This window comes from Delphinus delphis, chromosome 7 (assembly GCF_949987515.2).
Source record: "Delphinus delphis chromosome 7, mDelDel1.2, whole genome shotgun sequence".
In the NCBI taxonomy this organism is placed as follows: domain Eukaryota; kingdom Metazoa; phylum Chordata; class Mammalia; order Artiodactyla; family Delphinidae; genus Delphinus; species Delphinus delphis.
Window position 1 is genome coordinate 29612330 of NC_082689.1, and position 19178 is coordinate 29631507.

At 39.3% G+C, this 19178-nt stretch overlaps 1 protein-coding gene across 2 annotated transcripts in view; it reads right to left on the minus strand.

Annotated features, from left to right (window-relative positions):
- Positions 1 to 19178, minus strand: part of ADAM23 (ADAM metallopeptidase domain 23) — a 163687-nt gene that overhangs the window by 107405 nt on the left and 37104 nt on the right. For both annotated transcript variants that reach the window (XM_060016230.1, XM_060016229.1), the window contains exon 2: positions 12033 to 12109. In XM_060016230.1, the coding sequence (XP_059872213.1) occupies positions 12033 to 12109 (77 nt within the window). The remainder of the gene's footprint in view (positions 1 to 12032; positions 12110 to 19178) is intronic.

The window sequence follows — 19178 nt, forward strand, 5'->3', positions numbered from 1 at the left end:
TTAATGCTTCTGCTATCATGTTTAATTGTGGAAGTCATTCTCAACCCATTTTGAAAGTAGGTCAGATACACATCCTATAAAATAGAACTAGAACCTACTAACATTTAGGCAATACTTATTTTAAATCTTTTCAAGAGTTTCAGGACCTGATCTAGCAGCTTAAAGATGGGTCATCAAAAGCAAGTGATAATGATATTATCCAAAGCATTCAATATAGGTTTAACTCTTCAAACAGAAATGCCCAAGGGAGACCTGATAGGTACTCACCTGATCAGAGAAAGTAAGGCAAAAAGAACTACCCTGTACTATGGAATCAAAATGCTTAAAAATATACAGGAAAGGATGACTTAAGGAGAGAAACCCCACAGCAACTCATTCCTGCCAGCACTGGAAATCTTAGAACACTACTGGGCCTCTAGGACATAGGAAAAGCAATATTTATCTTCATTCTATTGCACATGGCACAGTGGCAATCAATACTCACAGCAACTGTGGGGGTCTGTGCCTCTTAAGGTTCCTTATTATCACAGAAACTTTTTCAAAATTGCATAAATAAAAAAAATAAAAAAATAAAAATAAATAAATAAAAAAAATTGCATAAATAGTTCTACTCTCCCTGAAGTACATAAATGCAAAAGAGACCATAATCTCTCAGAACGACACTTTGAAATTATAGCAGCAGAATTAGCTACCAGAAACAAACAGGCTTGCCCATTAACAAGCAGCAGCTTAATGCTGACTATCCCACTGCAATAAGCAATAAATGGATGAGGCTGGTGTATTTGTTTGCTAGGGCTGCCATAACAAAGAACAACAGAAATTTATTTCCTCATAGTTCTGCAGGCTAGAGTCTAAGAGCAAGGCCTAAGCAGCACTGGTTTCATTTTGAGGCCTCTCTCCTCAACTTGCAGATGGCTTCCTTCTCACCATGTCCTCACATGGTCTTTCTTCTGTGCACACACAAGTCTGTGTCCAAATTTCCTCTTCTTAAAGGATACCAGTCATATGGGATTAGGGCCCACCATAAAGATTTCATTGTAACTTAATTACCTCTTTAAAGTCCTTATCTCCAAATACAGTTACATTCTGAGTTACTAGGAAGTTAAGTCTTCAACATATAAGTTTGGTGGGGGGACAAAATTCGGCCCATAACAGATGGTCTGGTCTGCTCAACAAACAGGATTATTTTTACTAAGAGGGAAGTTTATAGCAATACATGCCTTTTTCCAGAAACAAGAAAAATATCAAATAAACAATCTAACCTTACACCTAAAGGAACTAGACAAAGAAGGGAAAATGAAGTCTAAAGTCAACAGAAGGAAGGAAATAATAAAGATCAAAGTGAATTAAATAAAATAAGAGACTAAAAAGAGAACAGAAAATATCATTGAAACTAAGAGCTGGATCTTTGAAAAGGTAAACAAAATGGACAAGCCTTTAACTAGACTCACTAAGAAAAAAAGAGAGAAGGCTCTGATAAATAAAATCAGAAATGAGAAAGGAGAAATAACAATGGATGCCAGAGAAATACAAAGGATTATATGAGAATATTACAAATACCTACATACACCAACACATTGGACAACCTGGAAGAAATGGACAAATTCTTAAAATCATATAACCTTCCAAGACTGAATCATGAAGAAATAGAAAATCTGAATAGACCAATCACTAGTAAAGAGATTAAGAGAGTAAACAGTAAACAAAAGTTCAGGACCAGGTGGCTTCACAGTTAAATTCTCCCAAATATTTGAAGAAGATTTAATACCTAGCCTTCCCAAACTCTTCTCAAAAATTGAAGAGGAAAGAATGTTTACTAACTCATTTTATGAGGTCAACATTACCCTAATAACAAAACCAAACAAGAACAACACACAAAATATTTACAGGCCAATAAGTATATGACAAGATTCAACACCAAAAACTCTCAATAAAGTGAGCATAGAGGGAGTGTACCTCAGCATAATAAAGCCCATACATGACAAACCCACAGCTAACATCATACTCAATGATGAAAAATTGAAAGCTATCCCTCTAAAATTAGGAACAAGACAAGGATGCCCACTTTCACCACTCTTATTCAACATAGTATTGGAAGTCCTAGCAAGAGTAATTAGGCAAGAAAAAGAAATAAGAGGCATTCAAACTGGAAAGGAAGAAGTAAAACTGTCACTATTTGCAGATGACATGATTGTATACATATAAAACCCTAAAGACACCACAAAAAAAACTGTTAGAAATAATAAGTGAATACAGTAAAGTTGCAGGGTACAAAATCAATACACAAAAATCTCTTGCATTTCTAATGCTAACAATGAACTAGAAGAAAGAGAAATTTAAGAAAACGAGCCCATTTACAATCACAACAAAAAGAATAAAACATGTAGTAATAAATTTAAACAAGGAAGTGAAAGACCTGCACTCTGGAAACTACTAAGACACTGTTGAAAGAAATTGAAGAAAACACAAATAAATGGAAAGGTATTTCATGCTCATGGACTGGAAGAATGAACAGTGTTAAAATGTTCATCTTACCCAAAACAATCTATTTCAAACTATGTTACAAAGCTATAGTAATCAAAACAGTATGGCATTGGCAGAAAACAGATACATAGGTCAATGGAACAGAAATGATGGCCCACACATACATGGTCAATTTACAACAAAGGAGCAAAGAACATACAATGGAGAAAGGATCATCTCTTCAATAAATGGTGTAGGGAAAACTGTAGGGAAAAATGTGGTGTAGACAGCCACATGCAAAAAAATGAAACTAGACCACTATCTCACACCACGTATAAAAATCAACTCAAAATGGACTAAAGACCTGAACGTAATTTCTGAAACCATGAAACTCCTAGAAGAAAACATAAGCAATACACTCTTTGACATCAGTCTTAGTTATATCTTTCTGGTTATGCCTGCTCAGGCAAGGGAAACAAAAGGAAAAATAAACAAATGGGATTACATCACACTAAAAAGCTTCTGCACAGCAAAAGAAACTATTAACCAGACAAAAAGACACCTATCAAATGGGAAAAGATATTTTCAAATCACGTATTTGATAAGGGGTTAATAGCCCTTATACATAAACAACTCATACAACTCAACAACAAAAAAACTAACAACCCAATTTAAAAATAGGCAGAGGAGCTAAATAGACATTTTTCCAAAGAAGACATACAGATGGCCAACAAGCACATGAAAAGATGTTCAACGTCACTAATTAACACAAATAAAAACCACAAAGAGATATCACTTCATGCCTGTTAGAAGGGCTATTATCAAAAAAGCAAGAAATAACAAGTGTTGGCAAGGATGTGGAGAAAAGGGAACCCTCATATACTGTTGGTGGGAGTGTAAATTGGTGCAAACACTGTGGAGTATGGATAGCCCTAAAAAAATTAAGAAGAGAGCTACCATATGATCCAGCTATTCTACTTCTGGGTATTTATCCAAAGAATAAGAAAACACTACTTTGAAAAGATATATGCATCTCTATGTTCACTACAGCATTATTTATAGTAACCAAGATATTGGAACAACCTAAGTGCCCATCAACAGATGAATGGATAAAGAACACATGGTATATATACATACAAAGAAATACTACTTAGTCATAAAAAAAGATGAAATCTTGGGACTTCCCTGGTGGTCCAGTAGTTAAGAATCCTCCTTCCAAAGCAGGGGACGTGGGTTCGATCCCTGGTCAGGAAACTAAGATCCCACATGCTGCAGGGCAACTAAGCCCACGTGCTCTGGAGCCCGCGCACCACAACTAGAGAGCTCGCATGCCACAACTAGAGAGAAGCCTGAGCTCCACAACGAAGATCCCGCACACCGCAACAAAGATCCCGCATGCCGCAACTAAGACATGGTGCGGCCATATAAATAAATATTTTTTAAAGAAAGATGAAATCTTGCCGTTTGTGACAACATGGATGGACCTTGAGGGTATTATGCTAAGTGAAATAAGTCAGATGGAAAAAGACAAATACCGTATGATTTCATTCATATGTAGAATATTGAAAACAAACTTAACTAAATAAATAAACCAAACCAAACAAAAAACAAACACATAGATACAGAGAACAGAGTAGGGGTTACCAGAGAGGAAGGAGCAGGAATGAGGGGGGGAGGCGTGAAACGGGTAAGGGGGATCAATTGTACAGATGAATGATAACTAAATTTTGGGTGGTAAGCACACTGTATTGTACACATGAGTAGAAATCTAATGTACACATGTAACTTACATAATGCTATAAACAAATGTTACCTAATAAATTTTTTTAAAAAAAAACAGGACTATTTTAAACCCTATCTGAACCTTCTGCATTTTCTTTATACTGTTAAAAATTGACTGAAATAGTTACATTCTTTTTTCTCACCTAATGTGAACAGATGAGCCATCATTAGAATTATGCCCAGCTCCCTTGTAAATTTATAGTCCAGGGCTGTGATCAAAGCAGCCACAGAAGACTCCAGACAGACGGCCCAGGCTGCACATCAACATGTGACTGAATGTCACCAGGTCTCAGGTTGCTGGAAATGATCACATCTTCCTTGCAGGGTTGGTGACAGCATTTAAACTGGAGCATATGAGTAAAGGGCTTAGCACAGATCTATTACCATCATTACTATTGCAGTAGATAGCCTTCCTTCTACAGACCCCTGAAATTAGGAAATAAAGCATTTAGCCTGTAAATTAGCAGCATCTTAAAGACATAGAATTCTGAAGTGGAAAGCAAGGTTACTCGTCATTTCTAACTCCTCTGGACTCAAACCCAGAAAACATGCCTCAGCGGGCAGCCTCAGCAGCGAGTTTGAGACCAAAACCTGAATTCCCAAAAGCCAGTGCCTTCCCTCGTCCGGATGTGTGAGAGGAGTTCCAGCAGTGAGACTGATAGGCAGATAACAGGAGAGAAGCAGGGGGTCAGCACTGACATGTATGGCCAGCCAACCTTAGGTCAGGAGTCAAGCCAACTCACAAGTCCGCCCCGGACTGCACTGCAGGTGGACCTGCCTCACTCTTCTCCAGCCACAGCTTCTGCTCCTATTCATTCACAAAAGGAAAATGGGGCAGGAGACCTGTCTCTCCTCCACATGCTTCTCCTTATAAACCAAACTTTAAGTTCAAATCTCCAAATTTGCAGAGCTGGAAAAACAGTCAACAGAACAAGACTGAAATTCCCCCTCTGAATCCAGTGACTCCAAGCAGGCAGCTTGCCTTCCGTCTGCTGATCGGTGGTTCAGGCTTCTTTGAGAGAAGGGGTTCACTAGTCTTCACTCATACCAGGGGTTCAATGCCTTCCTGCTCTCAAACCTTGGCTCTGCCACTTCCCCACGTAAAATGCACCTTTCTCCCTACCACATCTTTCCAAATCGAAGCATCTGTAGCAGACTCCAACATGCCCTGCCCACATGGCCTCAGCATAACACGCTGAAGGCGGGTGACTGGAAATACCTAAGATTTCTGGCTTTTTTCTACCTGAGAGGAGGCACGAGGGACATACTGAAAAGTTATTGCCCCCAGAAACAGCTCTCAACCAACAACAGACTGGCACTTGGTGAACAAAACTCCAGCTTCCTCACCCCTCAGTTCAATAATATTCTGGCATGTTCTACAGGATGAATCCATGGACTCCCAGGGTTTCCTCAGTGGGAATGAGCCCCAGTTGGGCACGTGGGAAATTACCCTTTTTTAGCTCCCTTCCCTTCCACTTGTCACTCCTCAGCTCCCTAAATGTATTTCCTTGCTTCAGGATCTGCTACCAGGGAAAGCAAAACCAAGACAGCATCCTTTAAGAAAAACATTAAATCTCATCTTCCCCATAAAACCTTCCAACACCAAGCCTTCCCAAGTCACTTCCTATCATGTTTACTATAATTTGTATATATTTTAATCTCTTTTCTCTGCTATGGGCTCTTGGAGAGGAGGGATTCTTTTACACAGCTCTGAATTCCCTGGGTTGCTCAGCACAGTACCTTACACAAACTAGATGCTCAATAAATGTTTGTTGGCTGAATAAAGAATGAATTAACCATGCTAATCAACACGGAAGCCAGGGTCTTTATTTAATCTAGCTGAAACTACATCAATGTGGCTGTTTTCTTCTTTCAAAAGCATTGCATGAACTACATTTCATGAGAAAACTACTGTGGGCATATATTTCTTTAAATCAACATTTTCTAGATATTCATCTTAAATCAAATACCCCCCAAAATCAGAACAAAGATACCATAAACTGGGTGGTTAAACAACAGAAATCTATTTCTCATACTTCTGGAGACTAGAAATCCAAGAACAAGATGCTGGCTGATTCAGTTCCTGGTGAGGTCTCTCTTCCTGGCTTGCAGATGGCTGCCTTCTTGCTGTGTCCTCACATGGCAGAGAGAGAGGGAGCAAACTCTCTGGTGTCTATCTTATAATAACACTAATCCTATCAGATCAAGGCTCCACCATATGACCTCATTTAACCTTAATTAGCTCCTTGGAGGCTCTATCTCCAAATACAGTCATATTGCAGGTTAAGGCTTAAACATAGGAATTTTAGGGGGAGTTCAGTCCACAGCATGGAGCATGCCTTTCCAATTAGCAGACATGTATAAGTACCACACATTACCTTAGTTAGTCCTTACAACAACCTATAGCTTAAGAAGCTAAGAATATATCCATACAATGGCATATTATTCAGCTACAATATAAATGAACCTTGAAAATATTACACTACGTAAAGAAGCCAATCACAAAAGGTCACAAGTTGTATACATCCATTTATATAAAATGTCCAGAATAAGAAAATTCATAGCAACAGAAAGTAGATGAGTGGTTACCAGAAGCCTGGGGGGAGGGGATGTGAACTGCTATAGATACAGGGTTTCTTTCTGGGGCAACAAAAATGCTCTGGAATTAGATGGTGGTAATAACTGCACAACTCTGTGAACATAATAAAAACCATTGAAGGGAACACTTTAAAGGAGTGAATTTCATGGTGTGTGAATTGTATCTCAAACTATTACTAAAAAAGAAGTTAAGAAATTTGCCCAAGGTCACACAGCTAGTAAATGACAGCCTCCAGATTCAAACCCAGGTCTGTTTGACTCTCAACCATTATGTAACTCTGATCACAATTATTCCCAATTACCATTTGCTGAAGACACCAGCAAATTTAACTATAGGAAATATGGCATAATTCCAATCACACATATCAGAGACACAATCCTCAGACTCCCCGAGGACTTCCAAGGATCAACAACACACGTTAAGAATTGCTGGGGACTTCCCTGACGGTCCAGTGGTTAAGAATCTGTGCTTCCATGCAGAGGGCACGGGTTGGATCCCTGGAGATCCCACATGCCACGGGGTACAGCCAAAAAAGAAACAGAATTGTTAATCCAGTAATCCTTTTTAAACCTTATGTAACTTGGAACAATGGTCATTCTAGAGAAAAAACAAAACAAAATTGAAAAGGGGAGTATCCTGAAAGGAGTATGACAAAAGATCCTCTGAAGCCACAACCAGGACTTTTGGGGCTAAAAAAATGTAAACCGAACCGTGTGATGGCCATGCTTCCTGCCCTCCAGTGGCGTCCTACCCAAATGCCTCCCCGTGGACAACGGCCCTTCACGGTCTGGCTACACGGCTTCCTCTCTGACCTCATCTCCTCAGTCTCCCACCATCCCCTGCCCCCCGCTGCACTCCAGTCACATCAGCCTTGGTCCTTCTTGAACATCCCACATTCTCCTCAGCACTTGCTGTCTCACAGTCCCAGTTGAGTGGAACCTTCTCACCTTCCAGCCTCATGTGGTGTCTCATCTTGGATGATCAGGTCTCAGCTCAATGTCCCTCCTCAGAGAGACCTTCTGGCTTCTGTGACACCTAAACCACACTGGCCACTCCCAGCTGAAGTCTCTTTCCATCACGTAGCCCAGCTATATGTTTTTCAATGCACTCGTCTTTATTTAGTGGTCCACTGTCTGTCTTCCCCTGGAACAAAGCTCCATGAGGGGAGACAGCGAACTTGTCTATTTCACTCCCAGCAGCATCAGCACCTAGAGCAATTGCAGGCATAGAGCAGACGCTCACTCAATATTTGTTGGCTAAATTAAAACACGCACCTCGGCCATGAGATGCCTCAGCGAGCCGAGGCCTCACTTGTTCAATCCATGAAAGCGCAGACTCAGAAAGTTCTCCTCCCAGGAACTCACAACAGGGTAGTCTTCACAAGCTGGCAGTCCAGCCCGGGTGAGGTCATTAACCCTTTAGATTCTGCAGATACCACTTTGATTAGTTTATGTTAACACCTTAATGCTTTCTTTCCTTCACTGAGCTCGTAGACCTATCATACACCTTTTGCCCTTCCCCACCTTAACAATTTAAAATTGTTGTAAATAGTGTGGCAACGACCACCCTTTGGTGGAAATGAGATTCCTCTTTGCTCAGAAGCTCTTTCTCCATGACTGATTTTAAAAATTCTCTTGACTCTTTATGTTCATTCTAATGGAGCAGCCATTGAAATTTAGTGAATCACAGCCATCGAAAGTTATTTAAAGTAGAGACCCACCCTGGCCAACACTTGTCACACTCTTACCCAATTCCCTTGTCTCCGGAGATCATGTGAGCATTGCACACACACGTTGCGCTCAGAAGGCTCGGGAGTCTGAACAGGGGAGACACCATGTGATTATGGGTCTCATGGTCTCCCTCTCACTGCATTTACTTGTCCCTATAGAGACCTCCATTTTTTCCTGGTCCTCTTGACCTCATCTCCATTCTTACCCAAACTGGATCCTGATAGCAAACTACCCTAGTTATTCACCAGTATTCAAAGAGCTCTGTCTCCACTGCTCTTCCTCTGAGTCACCACCAGAAAACACCCACACTACAATCTACCTTCCTCCCCCACACAGTGCAGTGACGGAGTTACTGAGCACTCCAGGTTAAAAAAATAAAATAAAACACCATCAGGTACAATGACACAAACACCAACACATAACATATGACTTCTAATGAAGATTGCTCATAAATTCTTTAACATGACCTTGGTAAGCTTCCTCACCCATTTCTCTCCATGTTAGCCTAAACTTTCATCATTTTCCTCAAGCCCAACCCGCCCTCCTTCTCCATCCCAATGGTAGATAATGCTGTCTCCAAGAAGAAAGAAATCTTCAGAGATGCACTGAACTCCATCCCTTCTCCTGCAAGCTTATCTCTACCTGCATATGCCCTAATACCTTCATACAAGTTAGGAATGAACTCTCTCCTGGTTCAAAACTAAGTTGCCGTTGTGTTCTTGCTCTCACTCCCTTCTATCTTCACCCAGATCTTGCTCCATAAATTATCTCCTCTCTTCTGTATCTTCATTCCTCACTCTTAACATCTCCATTTGTCAGCCTAACACTTGCTCTGTTATCCCTGAAAACCCCTTCCTAGACCCCAATGTCTTCTTCTGGCTACTATGCTAGCTCTCTTTCCTTCTCACCCAAACTTACCCAATGAGCAATGCTGTCTCCGAACCATCTCCTCTCAGTCACTCCCAGCCCACTGTAACCTGGTTTCTGCCCCAAACTTTATGGAAACTGCTGCCTTCAGACCATCAGTGATTACTTAATAGGTAAATACAAAGGCAATCTTTGCCCGTTATCTCACTAGATCATTCTGCTCCATGTGAGGCTATACATCACAACTTTCTGTTTTGAAACTCTCTATTCAATCATGCTCCTGATTCTCCTCCCACTACTCTGATCACTCATTCTCTGTCCCTTCATTGGCTCCTCTTCCTCTCCTCAACCCTTAACAATCTTCCCAACTTATGCTCTCCTTATTTTACCCACGCTTCCTGAATGAACATGGTCTCATTCACAACCACGTTTATCATTAACATTCCTATGGAAACTACTTTCAACTCTACTATCTCTGGCCCCCACCTCTTCCCTGAGCTTTAGACTGTTATATCCACCTACTGCCTAGACATGGCTTCATGTATGTCCCAAAGCCCCTCAAATCAATTATGTCTACTCTGATTTCACATTCTTTTCTCTTCACCATTTAACCTGTTTTTTCCCTGTGCTGCCCATTTCACCTGGATACCACCTTCCACCCAGCTATGCAATCAAGGTACCTCTTAACTTGAACCCTTCTTTCTGCCTTGCCACCCACATCAAAGCAATCCTAATGATGTTTATCAAACGAAGACTCCTCAAAAGCATTCCCTCACCATGCCTTTTAGCACTTCCTGAGAACAGAACTTCTGTTTATCTGCTTACTTCATTTTTCACAGTCTAGGGGATAATAGACCAGCACTGAGCATGACATACAAGATCTTGCATGAGTTGAGCTGTCCCTGTGCCTACCTCTTCTGACTCACCTCCCTCAACCTTGTAATTTACCAAGAAATTCAACAAAAGACTCATGTTCCCTTTAACATGCCCCACTGCTACATGGCCCTTCTCCTTAGCACACACTCTCTACTCTGCCTAGAACACAATTCTCCATTCTCTCTCTCTCTCTCTCTCTCTCTCTCTCTCCCTCTCCCTCTCCCTCTCCCTCTCCCTCTCCTTCTCCCTCTCTCGCCCATCCATCCCCAACACTTCCCTTCCTCACTAGCACTTGCCCTCCAAGATTTAGCTCAAGCATCACCTTTCCTAAGATGCCTTTTCACACTCCTCCAGCCTGGAGAGCTTCCTCTCTCTAGTGCTACCATAGCATTCCATGTTTATCTCCAGCACAACCAATTTCACACTGCTCTAAAATTATACGTTTATCTATTAACCTCTCCCAAGTAGACTATAAGCTCCTTAAGGCAAGGACTGCTCATAGTAGGTGCTCAATTTGATTCCTCTGCATGTTAAATATTCGTGGTAAATAATTTTCTGATGTGTCTCCAGACCTCTAAGTACCCTGGATGTCCCCATATGACCCTTTCGCAGGCACAGTGCTGACCCAGCATGGTGAAAAGGAACTCAACCAATGCTCAGCAGACTCAAAGAGGAAAACCTGCAGTATCTTCAACACAGGAAATTCTGAGTTCTGCTGATTCATTCTGACTTAAAGCTGCAATTACACTTGAGTAAGGAGCACCCAAGCTGACCCTGCATCTTTTTTTCTGCAGAGCTCACAGAATTTGGCACACAAGAAATTTAATAGTTGTTCTTTATAGTCTTCTGCAATCTCTCAGATATTGACTGTGGTCACCCACATTATAGTGTCTGATAGCATTACGTGGTATTTTTCTGGCAAAAATGCAGTCTTGGTCAAAATACCGATGAGAGTTTAAAATATTGACTGGAGCTTCTTAAACTAAAGAAAACCATGCAGGAAAGTTCTTTCACCAAAGAAAGGCTCACTGCTGGCTCAATTCGAGGCTGAAGAGCCCTGCTTAAGGCAACAGCTCTTGTTCGTGCTTTGTACAAAGACATCTGTGCAATTGGTTCCAACTTGGGAAATAGCATTTAAATATCAACATAAACACATGCTCAGAGAAAAATCGGGTAAATCTTCATCGGGACCAAAATTTCTAACCAACTGTATTAGAGCAAATTACGAAGCAAAGAACCTTCTCAAAATAGGTATTTGCAAGTCATCATTTTCTTCTGTTCTTCTGTTCTTCATACAGAAGTCGTGTGAATTGCATACTGAAAGGTAAAGTGGAATTTCTAGACTGAAGTCTAACTATACTTGAGTCAGTAATTTATCATGCTTGCTATATATTGTAAAGATTATAGTTAGCACTTAATTAACTAGCATTACTTTAAATATTTGTTCCATTTAAAATCACAATATCTAAGAACTGTATTTGAGATTTTTAACAAATTAAATGTTAAATGCCTCTTCTTTCAGGAATAAAAAGACATTATTATTATTAAAAGAATTAACTTCAGACTTTTATATTTTTCTTTAAGTGCTATATGACATATAATCAGCTAGAAAATATCAGTTGCTTCAACAACAGACATTACTTTGACTAAAATATTATCATGAAGTAGAGTTTTACTGCACTTACTTCTTAACAGGATCATAACTAAATACTTACTTGTTCAGTGTGAGGTCAAGAATGAATTTGGAGCCGAAGGCTTCAATCTGGAAGCTTGCCTGGGCCAGATGGACAGCCTATGGATTCAAAAAGACAGAAAGAACCTTAGCTTACTTTCCTATCTTTAAAGCTGATTATATTGATATCAAGAATGATATTTAATAAGAAGAAAATTTTATGGACTGATTCATTTCTTTATGGATCCTTATGTAACAATTCATTTCTTTAAGAAATTCAGGTGCATTGTCATGGCCTTACTTGGAAGACCTAAATATCTGTGCAGGAAGGAACTAATAAAAGTCCTTTAAAAGGGACCCATCGTGACAAAGATTAAGAGCAGATTCAACTGGACTTTCAAAGGGACCGGGATGAATTATGCAAAAGTCTGACTAATTAAAGCTTGATTTCATCCTATTCTGTGCACAAAGCTAACCGATTCTTTCTGCACACCTAAGTGAAAACTCATGTCAGCGCTCTGCTCTTCATCAGGAATTGGAACTTTCTCTAAATGATGTATCAGCAGAATGTGCCGGTAAAATGGGATAGCACAACCTATTAACTTCAGCAAGCACTTCAAACCAGGCGAGTTTATATCCCCCTTTGAAAGTCACACATTTACAAATACTGTCCTCATTGTGATTTAATCCAAATACAAAGATAATCTCATCTAAACATGAATCATATGTTCTAGGTATTAAAGATTGGTATAGCTCACAGAAGCGTCTTGCATAATGTAAATTAACAAATCAATGAAGTTTTGTTAAAGTATTATCCAAGATAAAACTCTCTTTTGTCACCCAATCAGGAAAGAAAAAAAAAAAAAGGACAAGGATACATGCAACACCTACCCCCTACACACACACAAACCTCCTTCCTCCAGACCTCATTCCTAAGGTACAGTGGGTGTCGTGTGTGAAGTGCTACATGCATGGCAACCAGACACTTGCCAGTCCCCCTTCCCTCAATGCCACCCCATGCTCCTCTTTTCCCTTCTCCTCCACTTCGCATTATAGACATCCTTCAAGGACAGCCCAACGCCATTACTTTCCAGGAAGCTTCCTTCACACGCCTGCTGGGAACGAACTCAGGACTTCAGGAGCACTGCATTTGTCCCTCCCTCCACAGTGATGTATGATCGCTTCCCACCCTGGACGGTTTGCTCCACAACTCATAACGCAAGGGTCTTGCGAACAGTCGTACATTAACGACCCTTCCCCCAAATACATGAACTTTCAATTAATTAACCAAGTATTTATTGTCAAGACTCTTTTACCATGCCAAACCTATAAAACACTATAAATAAACCATTACTTCTGCTTCTTGTCAAGCATAACTGCTGATCAGATAGTCACTCTGTAATAAATAAATAAAATTAAAAGGAAATTAACATATTAAATTTTAAATACAGAGCAATGAGAGAGAAGGCACCTCAATCCCTAATACCACGGGACACCATGTCTACCCCAAACAACCATGTATCAGTAGAACAGGGTCATCATCCTTGATCTGAGCTTCCTGTATTCAGACAACTGCTTGAGAGAGAAAGAAATTTCTGTCTTGTCAGGTATGGTCTCTGTCATCTGTAGCAGAACCTCTATTTATCTACTATAAATATCACAGAGTCTTTAATCTAAATTCATTCTATGTCTTAAAGCATTAATTTTTGCATGAAAATTTTTATTTGATGAATAATTTGTACAAGGGGAAATTTTTCATCTCTGAGTCCCAAAAGTTTAAAAAAAAAAAAAAGAAAAACCTTACTTCCTGAGAATAAGATAGATCCTTAGGCATATTTCTCTTAAGAATATTAAATAGTAGAGGAGAGCTCATTAATGGCACCCTGATCTAAAAGAGGTGATAAATGTACTTCTTTGAGCATCTTTATAAACAAGAATATATTGTGGTAAAAAGAGTAACTACACATTAAACAAAAAACTACACATAAATTATGACTTAGCAAAACAAATGAAGCAAAACTTCCAAATGAATATTCCAAAGAAAAGTGTTTTGATTTCAAATTTAGGCAAATCTCTGTATGTCTGTTATTGATGTAAAGAACCTCCCAGCAAAAGGCTCATTTTACAGCAAATAAGCAATGAGACAAGTACAAACCCCAAGAAAACCCTGTTGCAAAATAACGTAGCCCGGTAGTAACTGCTTACTCCATTTGAAAGAAATTGCTCAGAGTCAGACAATTTGATCATTGTTAAATAAGTTTATACGGAGTCAATGTGACAAGCTTCAGTTTAACAGAATTCAATGAAAGGGCTGGCAAATAATAGTAATACTGGGATTTTCCTTTGCTTATTTTATTTACTCCTTCCACACACACGTGTTGAGTCCCACCCTGTGTAGAAAGATGGCTGGGACACAGCCCCACGCTCAAGGAAGCGGCAGCCTCCAGAGAAGCAGGCAGGGCTGCCATCCTTCGTGTGCCTAAGGGACCACAGGGACCAAGGCTTCAGTGACAAGGTGCGGTTTGAACAAAATTTTTTAAAATGAGTAAGAATCTTCCTGCCAAGAGAAGAAAAGACATTCCGGACCTGGGAGGAAACATCTGTAAAAAATAGAGTAAAAAGGGGCCTTCCCTGGTGGCGCAGTGGTTGAGAGTCCGCCTGCCGATGCAGGGGACACGGGTTCGTGCCCCGGTCCGGGAAGATCCCACATGCCGCGGAGCGGCTGGGCCCGTGAGCCATGGCCGCTGAGCCTGCACGTCCGGAGCCTGTGCTCCGCAACGGGAGAAGCCACAAGAGTGAGAGGCCCGCATACTGCAAAAAAAAAAAAAAAAGTAAAAAATGAATACGGAAAACAAACTTAAAAAAAATTTTAATGAATATGGCCTGTAGATAAATGACTTTTGGAGGAAATGTCAAACAATGAATCTGAAAAGGTGGGCAGGAGACTGTGCGGCTTTGTGTGACGTGATCAATGACGTGTCTGCTCACATATACACACGTGTGGCCAAGACACAGAGCTTTCCTTTAAATGTCCCCCACTTACTCAGCACAGTGTCTGGCATATGTCGTCATCATCATCATCATCATCATCAATACCAACACTATGATTCAAACGTATTGACAGATTACTTTCCACAACAGCTGAAACAATTAGTGCAATGTCAACAGCATTCTTGTTTCTCCATAGGAAAAAAAAAATCTGATTTTGTTACCTTTATCAGGAAGACTGTTTTAACATTTGAATTCACTTTAATGCTGAGAGGCAGCACATTTTCCTATAAAATGATTTAAGATTTCCTTAAACATTCATCTTCCTTGCATAGTTAGCAAATGGAATTAGTATATTCATCTAAAATATCTGTATCCATTTTAAGTAATTTCAATCCAGTGATGTATGTTATTTTTCTTACATTCCGTTTCTCTTTCCTCTGCTATACATTCTGCATTTGTACACAGAGTACAGATTCTTCTCTAGACCAAAATAAATACCTGACAAATGCTACTTTTCCCTATCATTCTGTTATTTCTGCTCTGCCCTAGAAATGATTAAAGTAAGTTTTAACTTCTTGTATCTCTATGTTATTCTATATTAACTGATCCGTTTTTCTTTAACAAAATACCATGCATATAGTTTTGATAATTGCCAATTTTAAATATGTTTTCAAATCAGGTAAAATGAGTCCCCATCATTATTGTTTTACAAATCACATTTTTTGAAATTATTTGTTTTTATTTCATATTAACCCACTTCTTCCAAATGGTAGAAAAATTAGAAGAATGGTTAGGATGGGTAGAAAGTTTTTATAATATACAGCCATATCACTTATGGTTTATTAAATATTTTAGAGTTGACTAACTGACCAGCACCACTGAAACCCACTGAAAACACAAAGACTACCTCAAAGAGTATTGCTCTTCTTTTACAAAGAAGGACCTGCACGGCAAGATTTAGGAATGTGTTCAATGATACAAAATCACAGGAATACTTCAGAGAAGAGTTCATGAACCACACGTAAGGTCATAATGGGCTATTTGCTCCACTGGGATATCTGCTAAACAGACTTAAAGATTAACACATGTTTTTACAAGACCTGTCACTGTAATAGCACTGTGGAAGAATGCAGGGTTTTAAAGTCAAAGAGCGTCATTTCATGACAAGAATAAGCACAACCCTGGGCTCAGAATTACCATCCTGAAAGACTGAGAACAGCTGTTGCCTAAGCACTTTGAGATTTTTCTTTTGACTCAGGATCTGGCACAGGGAAATTACAGGAGCTCTATAAACAGAAGCAACTAAACTCAATTACATACACAAACCTCCTTCACTGAAGAACAATTTATACATCCTAACAGTGTGCTTTTGTTTTCCTGTTTTTTTACCTCATGGTATCATATTAAATAACTTCAGAAGGCTTTTAGGGTCCTCACCTAAGATTGGCCTTGCATCTTATCCAGCAATGTTATGCTTCGAAGCAATCATAAATGCTCGGCTTTGGGTAAGGTACATTACATAAGCTGAAAGACACAGTTATGTTTTCTTGGGACTTATAGTCTAGAATAGTTAACATTAATATGGACATGAAAACAAGAGAAAAAGATGACTATCTACTTATGGAAATAAAAAGCAGGTATTTCCAGGATATATATGTTTTCATGCAAAAATGAATACATAAGAAGTATTCAATTAGTATTCTTTACTACTTGTAAGGAGTTGTAAATTCTACAGAGTGTGTGCATAAGTGATTATGGGAAATGAACAGTTTACACTTTCTCAGAATTCAGAAAATATTACAAGACTGAATTTCAGTAGAAAATGAGCAACTTGAATTGAGATGTCTACTATCAATCACAACATCCACTGAGCATGTATTTTACTTTACTATGCTCTATAAGGTACATGGTTTGGGTAACAGAGGAAAATTTAGAAGAAGTTTCCCTGCTCTTAAGATATACTCAGTTTAGTTAGGGAGACACTCATTTAAGTAACAAAGGAAACATATCCAGAGTGGCATAGCAATAAGACAAGAAAATGCTTTACAAATGGAGAGCAGAAGACCTGGAAGGTATCAAGCAAGCCTGAGCAGACACCACGAGGATGATATAAGCTCTGCTTCCTAAAGAGGAGAGCTATGGGCTTCTAGGAAAGGAGGTGCTTGAGAGAGAAAAATGCTATAATTAGAGTTAGAAGCCAGATTAATAAAACTGTCTTCTCTGCCAGAAGGGATCATGGAAAACGTAAAACAGGTAAACAGTTGATTACTAATGAGACTGTAGGTAAATTTTTTCTTTTTCTTTTTCTTTTTTTTTTTTGGCTGCATTGGGTCTTTGTTGCTGCACGCAGGCTTTCTCTAGTTGCAGCTAGCGGGGGCTACTCTTTGTTGCAGTGCACAGGCTTCTCATTGCGGGGGTTACTCTTCATTGAGGAGCACGGGCTCTAGGCGCATGGGCTTCAGTAGTTGTGGCATGCGGGCTAAGTAGTTGTGGCTCGCAGGCTCTAGAGCGTAGGCTCAGCAGTTGTGGTGCACTGGCTTAGTTGCTCTGCGGCATGTGGGATCTTCCCAGACCAGGGATCTAAGCCCTGTCCCCCGCATTGGCAGGTGGATTCTTAACCACTGCGCCACCAGGGAAGTCCCTTTTTTTTTTTTGGCAATCACTTTGGGAAATAAGGTTCCCTAATATATTTATCACAGAAAGATATGCAAAATATTAATATGTCCAGCAAGTAATTATTATATTCATCGCATTATAAAGTACATCTTAATGCAGAAAAAATTTTCTTTCTTCTTATTTTTGTCAGAAAAATCAGAGAATTTTCCCCACTTAACCAAATTTGGCCCACATAATTAGAAGGAAATCACAGAACTATGGAGTCACAGATGTTAAAATTTCAAGGTGCCATTCTGCCATGGAGGATGCATTTTAATCTTTTTACATCATCAGAGTTAATTGGAGGAAATGCAGAACAATATTGGCTCACAGACAGGGAGCTGGAAGCGGGTTGCACCTGGGCAGAATATATTTCTAAATTTTGCCTGAATTTTCCACATGAAGAAGCTGAGACAAAAGAGGGGAAATGATCAGAACAGTCTCATGGCTGGTGAGTAGAAGAATGAGCTGGAGCCCGGGGAAAGGTCTCCTGGTTTAGTTTTCTTTCCAGCATTGCCTCCTTAGAAAGTGCACAATGACAGTGAGGGTCCTCTATATAAGAAGTCAGGAGGGTGTATTGTACACTTTAAAAGATTCTCATTAAAATGATGAAATACACAATGTTTTTACTTAAAGAAAGAAAAATATGTCCATATATATGGGAAGTCCCTTTTCTTGTTTTTATTTCCCTCATTGCTATGATAATATCGTTTATTCTATGTTCATTAAAATATCAAACATATATGGTGTGTGTGTCTGTGTGTGCACACATGTATAAACTATAACATTTTCAGGAAAATTTTTTCCCTCCCTTTATCTTTTTGCTCATGGTTTTTTCCCCTACTCTCAATGATTTTTCAATAGATCTAGATTCTTCAAGAGTTTCCACCCTTTTTTCTTCAAATACAGTGGGAAAAGTTCATAGAATTTCAAAGACCTTCTTCTTTTGAGTTCCAGGACATTTTATGGTATTTCAGAGAAGACAGCTTTGGAAATTCCCCAACTAAGAAGGAAGGAAGAGAACCAGCTAATCAGATACTAGAAGCATGCTTTGTTGTAAAGGGTTGAGTTGCTGAAGAAAGAACGGATTGAGTTCCTTCACCAGGGAGTTTTGCATCAATCTTGGTTGGCACAGTATGTTTTTCTCTACATAGAAAAACAGGAGACACAGAATCCTGCCAAGTTTAAAATGAAATCAGTTTGAGGAAAATACATCACTTTCTTAAGAATAGATATATGTATATGCATAACTGAATCACTTTGTTGTACACCTGAAGCTAACACAACATTGTAAATCAACTATATGCCAATATTAAAAAAAAAAGAAGTGAGAAAGGAGCAAAATGTAAAAGAAAATGTCAAGCAATCTCACTATCAACAGATTTTCTCATAAGTCTTATAAAATCACAACTTGAGAACTGAACTGATCTAATATTCTATTGAATAAAGCCGTGTAACTGAGATTTATAAGCAAAAATAAATAAATAAATAAATGAGAAAATATGTTACTTTCTTTGCTCATACAGGCTTTTCTGTACATGAC